Consider the following 12387-nt stretch of genomic DNA (forward strand, 5'->3'; position numbering starts at 1 on the left):
CAAAAGAGAGATTTCACAGACCTTGAGGTTTAGGGAGGGAACTCGAGACCTTTGGGTCTAGTGAGCAAAAGTTACAGCTGCTAGTGGTGCAGTGATTTAAACTGGGTATGCTCAGGAGACCAGAATTTGAGAAACATATGGACATTGTATAGACGGGGAAAATCGAAACCATGTTTGAATTTGATATGGGGATGAGAGTTACAAATACAAGCATTGCCACTGTAGGTCAGTTTGTGGAGGGATAATGAATGAATAGGCTGATGTAAATTAGAATACAGCCAGCAGAGTTTTGGATGAACTCCATTTCATGGAGGGTGATGCTTGGGACAGCATTAGAATAATTGAGTCTGGCAATAAGAACAACCTGTTGTTGTGGTTCGCAGCACATGAGTTGCAGCAGGTGGGGAGATGGGCAGTGTTATCAAGTTGGAAATAAGTGATGGGGAGGTTATGGTGTCAACATTTCTGGGTCAAATAGGATGCCAAGGTTTCAGTGTGTGTCCAGGGAGAGGCATGGACTGATGGCTGTGGAATGGAAGTTGGTGCTGGCACCAAAGATGGTGGGTTTGGTTTTCGCAGTATTGAAGAAAATTTCTGAGAGATGGTAGTTGGGTAGAGCTCAGTGGCTTCAGTATATACACTAAAAATCTGGTGCCTCAGGACCTTGAAGTGCTGGACTAACTGATTTTCTAGACTGTGGGATGTAACTTCTATTAGTACCGTGACACACACTTGATGTATTTTAGATGTATTATAATAAATTTTCCAGTGAACCAGATAAGTGAAAAGGGAGCATGTGGACCTGAGCCCCAGTGAGTGGGAAGGGGGTGTAGGAACCAGGGCTCCTGACAGTGGGTAGGGAATGTGGGAATCATAGCCTCTGTGTGGAAAGGGAGAGCAGCAAACATTACCTGGTGATCCAGATGTATGACCATTGGAATTTCTGGATTATTGGACAGAGGATTATTGGAGTTTTACTGGCGTGTGGAACCTACAATGCCCATTATTGATGTCAAAGCAATGTACTTTCAGATGTTATAGTTGATGATAACTTGTAGAAAAGAAACAAGAGGGGATCACAAGGTAGAGCTCTGGGGGTCTCCAAAGGTAACAATGCTGGAGTGGACAGGATAGCTATCACAAGAGATACTAATAGGTAGACAGGAATAAAACTTTGCATTGTTGTCCTATCAAGTTGGACCACAGGTGCGAATAAGGGAGGGCTGCAGGGACGTGGGCCCTCTCTCCAACCATCATTAAGAACTTCAGAAAGAACGTGAGTATGCTTTTGTGTAAAATATGTTCAACGTGCTTTACCATAGACAGTCAGATTTATACTCCTGCACAAGTCTCAACTCTGGAAAATGGAGGAAAGAGCTGTGGTCCAAACCAGGAAGGCTGCTGATGGGTGGAGAAAGATGATTTTGTGACAATCACATCTGATGTCATTTGCAACCTTGATGAGAATCCTTTTCAGTGCTATTGTTGGATGACGAGATTCAAGCATTTTTTTTCAATCTTTTCATGAAATGTCTATCTCTAATATGGCAAAAGCTAAGACTTTTAAAGTTCAGCAGTAGTTTGACATCTATAATGGCCATTGAGTTATTAATGTACTACTGTCATTGATTTAAAAAAAAGACAAAGTCTGAAATACTAATCTCCATTAATTAAATCCATACTATCGAACCCTCCTGATGGTACCGTAAGTGGATCCAGTCTATGCATTATTAAATAACACAAATGAAAAACAGCAAATAAAAGATGACTCCAAAATGATCACTCAGTGAAAACAGCATAAGATTAATGAAATAAGTAAAATTTAGTGTACTTTTCTCCATTTGTTAGCAGATAAGAAGTCCTCTGGAACTCTCATAGAGTTATGTCGACTCTATCTCCTGAATTAATAAATAGTGGAAAATACACTCAATTCTACAGGGTGTACTTTTCCTTGGCTTACAACTGCACAACAACAATTAGGATTGTCTGATAGAACATTAAGCATTTGTATACTGGTAAAATAATTTTAAAATTTACGATCTTAAGATAAGTTTCCATAAATGTTTTTTTTAATCAGGCATTCCTTCAGCGAATGATCCAGCATGCAGCTTCTAGAGTTGACAAAAACGTAACTGAAGAAACTGTTAAGGTAAGAACAATACAGATAAGAATTGTAGAGGCCATTCATTCCTTTGAGCTTATTTCATGATAAATGTGTCACATGAGCAGTATATATTCAGAAGCCTCTGGTGGTTTCTCAGTCCATACAGAATCAGTGCACTTCAGCTGAGGTGACAGTATACAGTAAGTGTCCTTAATATAGGTAGCTGAAAAGAGGTATCACCCAGAATCCTGTCCTTTTTTATTTATTATTTCTCGAACGTGCATAGATGTGATCTAAGTGTGGGCAGCAGTAATTGTGTTGTGATGGCCCTTGGGTCAAGAAGGTGGGCTGGCACAGGCACCGGCAGAGAGAATGATATGGTTGATCAACTGGCAAGTTGTTTGGGCATGTGGCGCTGTATCTCAGCATAAGTCATGGCTTTTAGTGAACCAGGAGAGAAAATTTTGTATTTGGGGTGGGCTAGGGGAGTGGAAGAGGGAGTAAGGAAATTGTGTAGAAAATAACTTCAAGAACAGTGATTAAAGATTTGACAAAACAATTTGAAAATTGTTAACAGCTCTGATTCTGTGATTTTTAATATTTACTTTCAGACATTGTTTTCTAATATTGAGGACATTCTTGGAGTCCACAAAGAATTCCTGAGTATGATTGAGCAGTGCCTGCAGCCTGAACCTAGTGCCCAGCATGAATTGGGAAGCTGTTTTCTTCAATTTGTATGTATAACTGTCTCTGCCCATACTGATGACTAAAATGTTTCCTTATGTTCTTCAAACTAATTTCATGTCCTGGTTTTCTGGTGAAGAAAATATATTTTTGTTTATCAATGATATTACCACAAAAATCACTTTATTTGTCAATACAATATTTTCAGTAACTATGCAATCACCATTTTCACTCTGTAGCAATGGTTGTATGTAAAATTATTTGTGTAACAATTAACACCACAACTCCAGCAAGTCAGGAAACATCTGTTTTTGTTTCAAGGTTATGACCCTTTTATCGGACTTGGAAAAAGTTAGAGAGAAAAAAATTTATGAACCAGAGAAAGTGGAGAAGGAAAGAAAACGCTAAAGGGAAAGAGCAGAAGATAGGACTAAGTGACTTCCCCTTTGTTCTTCCATCCCCTACCACCTCCACCCCACTTTGCATCTTAATACCTGTTTACCTCTTAGTTTTCCCATTTCTGATGAAGATTAATGACCTGCAGCACTAACTGTTTCATGCATCATAGGTGCTACCTGATGTCCCATGTATTTCCAGCATCTGGTTTTATTTCAGTGTTTCAGCACCAATAGCAGTTTTGGTAATATTATAATTCAATTGGCTTTGCAAACAAAAAAATCAGTTAACTAATGATAAACCACAAGTCGATTGCAAAGTCCTGAAGTAAGTGATAGAGAGAGTATTGTTTAGTCTAGTGACTATAAAAAAAACTCTATTGCAATACTTTCCTGTATCTATGAAGTGTACTGTCTCTGCCACTCCTTATTTAGTAATTTTCAGTCTTTGTCTGAGTTATACTTATAGTGCAAACTTTTACTCCCTAGATAGAATTACATAGATATTAAAAGATATAGATCTAGCACCTATATCTGCAGTATCATTAATATAGTCTGAAGGAACTATACTGGGGCTGATCTTTTGTCCTAAAATTGCTAGTTAGCTCCCTTTGGGCCATATTGTATGTTCCAATGTGGCCCTTTGCACAGCCTTCTGCTGGGATCCTGACTCCCAGCATATCTGCGTGGTTTAGTGCAGTGTAGGGATTGTCTCAGGAGACAGATAATTCACCAAGGTTGTTTATTGTTGTTTTTTGTTTTGAAATACAGAAGCACCGATTTTCTATCTATGATGAGTACTGCAGTAATCATGAGAAAGCACAAAGGCTGCTCTTGGAACTGAATAAAATGCGGACTGTGAGGACATTTTTGCTGGTAATGAGTCCATTTTTTACAATTACAAAAAGCATTTGGTTGAATTGCTATGAAGGCAAAACAAAATGATATTCTGCACAACAAATCCCTTTTCGATGCAAAAGAAGATTTTCAGAAAAGCACTGTAGAGGTGTGAATGGTTATTGATGGAATAGTCTAGGCAAGTCTTCTGGTTGATTTTTAACTGTCCTCTTGAGAGGCAGGGTTGAAATGTTGATCAGTTTGTAAGTTAATGTTGGCATAATAACTTTCAGCTGTGAACTCATGAACCATGCATTAATACTTCTGGGAATGCAAAATCATCCACATTTAATTCTTTACTATCATATGCTGCCTGATTGTATCACTGTAAAACTGTAGCAGCAGTGTGTGCACTGGGTTCAGTGTTTCACTTGTACTTCAGTTGATTGGAGAAGCAAGTAAGGATTTCCATGACACTCTCATCACTGGCCTTAAGTGCCTAGTGATATATGCTTTCATAACATGTGCTGACTTACCTGATATGTAGCCTCAATGTTTTCTACTTTCGTTTTAGATTTAGAGCAACTGAAGTATTTTTCTCATTTTTGTGACCATTTTAATAGATTCCATAATTGAAAATTGCACATTTCAAGATGAAGTTATTTTTACTTTTGCAACTGTCAGAACAAAAAAAACAACTAAATCAGTAGTTAATAATGTTTATACCATTGTGCAGATGAAATCCAGGAGCAGGATTTTTTTTCAGACATGCAGAGCCCCAAAAGATTTGGAATTAAACTCTATAGTATGCATATTCTTGCACGTTGATGCAAGTGGAGGGTGGGGTGGGGGGAATAATAGCTCCTTTTTCCATGATTATTTTTAAGGATCCAGGTTTTGACTCAGTGGATCCAAATCTATCATTCAGCAACAGGCTATGCCAGAGCATTGTGTAAAACTTCACTCAAACAAAGTCTCCTGGAATACCTGGAGTCCAGATCTTGATCTAATTTCCAACTCTCCAGTGCACTCCTGCTGCAACAACCCTGGGTATATGCTGGAGGTATCATGGGTTTTCAGAGCCTTTAATTGAAAGATTATAAGTAAACACCAAAGGTTGTCTTTTATGATTCCCTGTGTGATGAACATTTGAACTTTCTCTAAGTCTAGTGATGGAGCTGCGATCTAAATCACCTGCAAGTTAGTAATTTAGTAATTATTTTTGTTTCGTCACCATGATCCTTGTTACTATTCCTATTCTTTGATCCCTCATGTTGAAAACCAGCACTGGTCTAATTCTTGTAATTCTCTCTTTCATTCATCACTTCACCATGATTTAAGTTAGTCAAACCATATTGCCATCTGAAGTCTTTAATTCTGGAAAATCGACTATTGGATTAAACCACCCTAGTTAGTAGCTCTGCCCATCTTAAACCAAGATCAGGATCTTAATGCAGAATAAGATAGTTTCTCATAGAATAACTAATAGGATTGCATTCCTGCTCTGACCTCTGAGTAAGATCTTGCAACATGTGAAAACGAGCCTGGCGTCACTAATTAGTAGAACATAGAACAATTACAGCACAATTCAGGCCCTTCGGCCCACAAAGCTGTGCCGAACATGTCCCTACCCTAGAGATTACTAGGCTTTGTATAGTGTTTTATATAGTGTTTTGTGGTTTGCTTCATATCCTTCCTTTCATCCTAGGAGGGGCAATTTAGACCTTGCCTATTTTCCAGAAATCTAGTTCTCGTGACCTGCTATTTTAGATTTCTAGTCGTTGGACTATAAACTATCAAAGTATGTGGAAAAGGATTTTGGGAATCTGTTGTGATTGTGTCATTAAAAATATGCAATATGGCAATACAAATGGATGACCAGAGGGCAGGGATCTTTCTTTATTAATCTATATCACCTTTGACAATGCCTTTGTAGTAGTTGCATTTATTGTGACTTATAGGTACATCTGGAGCTGTCTTATAACTCTATAATGTTATACTAATATCAATACACATATAATCTAATTTACTTATTTTGTATTTCGATATACGAGGGTTGCATGCTGCTTGCAGGACGGAAAAACCCTGATGTTCCACTTGAAGGGTATCTAGTGGCTCCCATACAAAGGATATGCAAGTATCCACTTCTGCTAAAGGTACTTAAAATGTTTCTGTTGTTACCTGATAGAAACAGTAAATTTTTGGATATAACTTCATGTCACTTCCTCTTGCACTTCTCAATATTGAAATAGTATTCAGACCAAAACTGGTTCTTAGATTTTTAAAAAATTCAATATTTGCTATTTTCCTTAACTTGGAGTCATTATAATTAAACAATTACACCATTAATTGGCTGCAGTGTTAATGTAGTCTCTTGCATTTAGTGCTCTGGGATAATACTAAATCTACACCATATGCAGCCCAAAAAAAAAGTGAATGAAAATAATAAGCATGGATGAGTCAGTCTAGACTGTGGTTTAGCAAAGTAGGACTAACAGAGTTAAGTTTCCACAAGTAAGGAAAACCTTGTGTCTTTCTTAAAAAACAAATTTATTTATGAGTACTTTGGAATTGCTTCAGACTTTAATTATATAGACAAGTGTATATTTTTGTATCTTTGTAGTTAGCAGCTATTTATGTTTATATTGAGAGATTTATAAATGTTTAAGTTTCTATATTGAGTTGGTTTTCCAGATTTTAACATGAGAATGCCATTTGATTGTAGCTTGCCTTTATTTTTCTAAAGTGTAATCTGCACAGTAATGAATTAATGATTTTTTGGAATTGATAAGTATTGGATGTTAGATTAATTTCAAGTTCATGAAAATTTATTTGACAAATCTTTTTTATTTGCTTCCTAATATAAAACATGAAAGACTGTTTCAAAACACATTTTTGCTTATTATTAGTGTAACTGAGCCTCAAATCTCAGACTCATTCAATCAAAAAAAGTTGTATTAAACATTTCATAAAGAATGATGCTCTTGAGGAGAAACATATTGTGTTCTGTTATCACTGAAAGTAAACAAAAGTGAATAATTTTTATGAATTACATTTCTGAGGAAATGTGCATTTACATTTATTCAGGAATTGATGAAGAGGACACCAAAGAGGCATAATGACTATTCAGCAGTACTCGAGGCTCTTCAGGCCATGAAAACTGTGTGCTCCACCATCAATGAAGCCAAGCGACAAATGGAAAAGCTTGAAATTCTAGAAGAATGGCAGTCACATATTGAAGGATGGGAGGTATGGCTGCTCTTACTAGTTTATACTTTTGTAACCTTGAAGTTAAAGTTACACCACGATCATGTTCCTAAACATGATGCTCATGATGTTTAAAGCTAGCTCAGAGCATTTGAGGCATGGAGTATGAAAAAGTATGGATGTTTTTATGTATTGTTATTTGTTCACATAATAGAAATATAGAGCACAGTAAAGGGTATCTGGTCCTTTATGCTGTTTCTGGCTCTTTTGAAGGAACTATCCATTTCATCCACTTTCCTGCTCTCCCCGTGCTACAAAGCATGTTCTGGGATTTTGACCGAATGACAATAAAGGATTGACCAAGCATTTTCAAGTCAGAATGGTGTGTGAATTGGTGAAAAACTTGCAAATGTTGGTGTTCCCATGTCGCCAAAGCCCCTGGGTTTTTGGGTGATTGCAGTTTTGGAAGGTGCAATGAAAGAAACCTTAATGAGTTGCCACTGTGTATTTTTTAAAAGTTAATACTCGATGTTGATATTGCTGTCAAGGCCAGCATTAATTGTTCATCTCTAATTTCTCTTGTTGGTGGCTAAATGTTTTCTTGAACCACTGGAGACCATGTGGTAAGTGTAGAGGTAAAGGTATTCTGCAGTGTTGTTGAGCAGGGACCTCCAGTAAGTAGACCCAGAAATGATGAAGAAAAGTTTCTGAGCAATTGGTACACATTCAGTCAAATGTTGCCATAGGGTCAAGGTCATTCATTGTCATCTTGCCCCTCCTGGAACTTAGAGCTTCTGACAGTACCAAAATGAGCTTTGGTGAGTTGGTAATTGATGAGTAATGGCTGTTCAATAACAATGCTGACACTTTCTATCACTGTGCAAATGAATGAGAGTAGAATGGTAACTGGAAAGTTTGACTATGTCCTGCTTTTTGAATGCCTGACTCCACTAACCCTCTGAGAGAAGAAATTCCTCCTTCTATGTCCTGCTTTTTGAATGCCTGACTCCATAGTACTCTGAGGTAGAGAATTCCAAAGACTCGTGATCCTCTGAGAGAAGAAATTCCTCCTTCTCTCCATCTTAAATGGGCAGTCATTATTCTGAAATGATGCTTCTTTGTTTTAGATTTCCCCAAATGGAAAAGGTCCTGATACCATCTACTATATACTTATTACAGTTCAGAAGGAGGACATTTAGTCCATTTCGCCCATATTAGTTCCAAGGAAAGCAATCCCATTAGTCCCATTCACGCTCATCTCCTGTAGCCCTGTGACTTATTCTCTCTCATGCCACCAACTTCCCCTTCCTCCAACTTCTACCTTGTACATCCCCCTTAGAATCGTATATGTCTCAATACAATCACTTCTCACTTTTTTCTAAATGCCAATGCATATAGGCCTGTTACTCAACTGTTTCTCACAGGACAACCATTTCATTCCCAGGAATCAACCAAATAAACCTTCACTGAACTGCTCCAATCCAAATGTATCGCTCCTTACATAAGGAAACTTAAAATGAACAAAATTCTCAACATGTTGTACAGAAGTAATGTGACTTCTCGATTTTTGTGCTCCATCCTTTGCAATAAAGGGCAACATTTCATATGCCCTATTTCTTTCTGCACCTGAATGATGCATTATTTGATTAATGCTGGACCAGATCAGATTGGCAAAGTTGTAGCTAATTTTAGAACAAATGCATTCAGTATTACAGTTGGGATGTTATGTTTGCTTTCTAATATTAATATTCCAATTAATATTCCAATTTAGCACCTGAAACTTTTGTTGCTATAAGATGCTAAAGGAACTCAAAGTTCTTTTCTAGTCATGGCTCAGGAAAAATAGTATCAAAGTTTTCAATATTCTGTGGGATACAAGCAATATACAAGGAGAAAAAACTTTAACGAATGTATTAATAGTTACTTCACTGAGACCGAGATTGTTTGAAACAGGTTGCTCTGGGAGATTATGAAAACATGCAGTGCCAGAAAAATAGAAAAGAGTTGAATAATATTTTTTATCGGAAGTTAAAATTTGTTGACCATACATTGGTTTTCAGTTATAGATTGGACAGATGATTTACAATTATCTTTTCTAATGCTGTTGATTCCTGTGAACATACTGCTACAGACAAACTGAGAAACCAAATGATGTATATCTACACCACCTGCATTAAAATTACATTTTAGAGGCTAATGAATTAGTTACTATGCATAGGCCTTAATGGAAGTAAATGAAATATAGTGAATATTCTTGTGTTTTACTGAGGTTAGCCTTTACATATAACCATAATCTGTGAAAGTCTTTTAATGATGTAATTTTCAATCCAAGATGATAATGGCGCAATCAACTGATTAAAGATGGAAGAATTCTCTGTGACGGTAAAACTAACATAATACTTATATTTCATTTGCAATATCACAGAAGTTAGCTTGCAGGAAAAAATTGATTGATATTGAAATGCACCACCTGGCAAATTAATGATAATAACAAATATGAAAGGCAGATAAATGTTCTCGTAAACCAGCACTGAGATTAATTAAGCGACTTTATAGCCAGCATTGTCTGAAGGTCAGTTGTGGAAGAAAATAGCTTCCAGCATAAAAAGTATGTCTGTCAAAATCTCAGAGTTGCATTTAAAATAATGCTAATGGTTTGCTTTACCATAGTATGTTGTAAAATTAGAACTGGGTCTTGGTCTGAAGCCAATGTAGGCATGGATTAGAACTGAGGACCACTTTTATGTGGTGAAGTTGATTATAAATGAAATTGTATCACACATTTTCCACAAACCCCAGTATTTAATAAGTGATTATTAAAAGCAGCTTTACTTCACAGCTTCTTAAAGAATATAAAGGTAATTGGGAAAAGACAAATAATAAATTATTTCAGTCATCAAAATTTCCATGAAATTCCACCTTAGCTATGTGAAAATGTGTGGTGTATATGTACGCTCCTTCAATATCTTCTTGATAAGGCTAAATTGGGGTATTGCTGAAATTGCTCATTAGGCCTCCAATGCAATAGGTTGGAACATCCGAACTGCTCCCACTTGTGAGATTTTTGTATCAGGCACTCTCAGGATTTCTGGCTTCTATCTTGACAGCTCCCAATGTTGCTGACCTTCATCTTGGCTGCTCCTGAGGTTCCTAAGAACCATTCCCAGAGTTTCTCATTTGCGTACCAAATCCTAAACACGCCCTTGTCTGCAGCAGACCCTGTGACCGAAACCAGATTTGTTCCTGGATTAGAGCAATAGACTGCAGTGCACCAAGGGATGGGTAGTGGGGAAAAAAGTGAGTAACTAAGATAAACACTGTAGACAGAGAGTTACACAGCACAGAAACAGGCTCTTCAGTCTGCCTCATCCATATCGACCAAGATGCCTACCTGACCTGGTCCCATTTGCTTGGGTTTGGCCAATTCCCTCTAAACCTTTCCTATCCACGTACATGTCCAATACCCTTTAAAAGTTGCAATTGTACCTCCCCCTACCGCTTCCTCTGTCTGCTCATTTCATATACCCATCACCCTCTTTGTGAAAAACTTTCCCCTTCAGACCCCTTTAAATCTTACCCCTCCAGGGAAAACAGTCCCAGTCTATCCACATTCTCTTTATAACTCAAGCTCTCCAGTGTCAGCAACATCCTTGTGTATCTTTTCTGCATCCTTTCTAGCTCAATCACATCCTTTCGGTGGCATGGCCACAAGTGCGGTCTCACCAAATTGTTGTATAGCTGTAACATGATGACTCAAATCTTGTACTCAATATCTCAGCCAATGAAGGCTAGTGTCACATACCCCTTCTTCACCACCCTGTCTAACTCTGTCGCCACTTTCAGGGAACTATGTACTTGTACAGCTAAGTCTCTCTGTTCTACAACACTCCCCAGGGCCCTGCCATTCACTGTGTATGTCCTGCCCTGGTTTAAGTTCCCAAAGTGCATCACTTTGCACTTGTCTGAGTTAAATTTCATCTGCCATTCCTTGGCCCACTTTCCCTGTTGATCTGGATTCTGTTGTAACCTTAGACAACCTTCTTCACTGTCCACTGCACCACCAATTTTGTTGTCATCTGCCAACTTAATAATCGTTCCACCTTCACTCTCATTCAAATCATGAATGCATATGACAAACAACAAAGGACCCAGCACCCATCCCTGCAGTGCACCACTAGTCACAGGCCTCCAATCTGAAAAACAGTCCTCCACTACCACCCTCTCACTCCTTCCACCAAGCCAATTTTATATCCAATTGGCTAGCTCACTCTGGGTCCCATGTGATCTCACCCTCCAGACCAGTCTACCATGTGGTACCTTGTCAAAGGCCATGATTTAAATATTTAAAACAAAGTATAATTGTTTAGCAAAAAACAAATTGCTGGAGGAACTCAGCAGGTCAGGTAATATCTGCGGGAAGAAAGGAATTGTCGAGGTTTTGGGTCAAAACCCTGCATCAGGATGGATTGTTGTAATTGTTAAACTACATGAACAATTAGACATTAAAGTTTTTTTTCTCCCCAGGAATGAATATGCCAACTGACATTTGCAAATTACCACAATTGACAAAAATAGACATTACTTTTCCATCTTGTCTCCAACCTAGCCACAATTTTTTGAACTTTGTACTGCAGCTTTGGCAGGGCCTTACTGATTAAATGCACTACTTAAAATCATTTTCCAAAAATGTGGTGTTCACCTGTTTGCCTTTTAATGTAAAATGTCCTTGGCTCAAAAAAGCTTTCAGACAGAAAAAAAGTATAACTTTCACAATAATAAACAAAACCATAGACATAGTCACACCAGCTGTTTTGGCTTTGTTTTAACCAATACTAGTATTTGGAACAAAAGTAATCACACCACAAAAGTATCTTCCCATAAATTTGTATCTCCATGTCCTTCAACTATGCATTCAGGATTGAGTTAAAAAAATTCAATACTTTGATGGAAGCTAAAGAGAATATCTTTGGTTTTATTCACAAAGACCTGTCAGTACTAAAAAATGGGGCAGTTGCAAAATATGTCTATTTAAAAGTCCTTGTGTCATTCTAATCCAGCTTTTGAATGGATCTTAAACCAGTGTTCCCTGCCAGAAAAAAGTAGTTGCCATCCTTAAGTGCACCCATTGTAAGACCTTGTCGTGATTTTTGGGCACCAATG

The 12387-nt window shown here is 37.7% G+C and overlaps 1 protein-coding gene across 4 annotated transcripts in view; it reads left to right on the forward strand.

The window, feature by feature from the left end:
* Positions 1-12387, forward strand: part of prex2 (phosphatidylinositol-3,4,5-trisphosphate-dependent Rac exchange factor 2) — a 323008-nt gene that overhangs the window by 88469 nt on the left and 222152 nt on the right. For all 4 annotated transcript variants that reach the window (XM_052023230.1, XM_052023227.1, XM_052023229.1 and 1 more), the window contains exons 2-6: positions 2078-2149; positions 2716-2838; positions 3955-4059; positions 6075-6176; positions 7108-7269. In XM_052023230.1, coding sequence (XP_051879190.1) covers positions 2093-2149; positions 2716-2838; positions 3955-4059; positions 6075-6176; positions 7108-7269 — 549 coding nt within the window. In that variant the 5' untranslated portion in view covers positions 2078-2092. The remainder of the gene's footprint in view (positions 1-2077; positions 2150-2715; positions 2839-3954; positions 4060-6074; positions 6177-7107; positions 7270-12387) is intronic.

This window comes from Pristis pectinata, chromosome 9 (assembly GCF_009764475.1).
Source record: "Pristis pectinata isolate sPriPec2 chromosome 9, sPriPec2.1.pri, whole genome shotgun sequence".
Lineage (NCBI taxonomy): Eukaryota > Metazoa > Chordata > Chondrichthyes > Rhinopristiformes > Pristidae > Pristis > Pristis pectinata.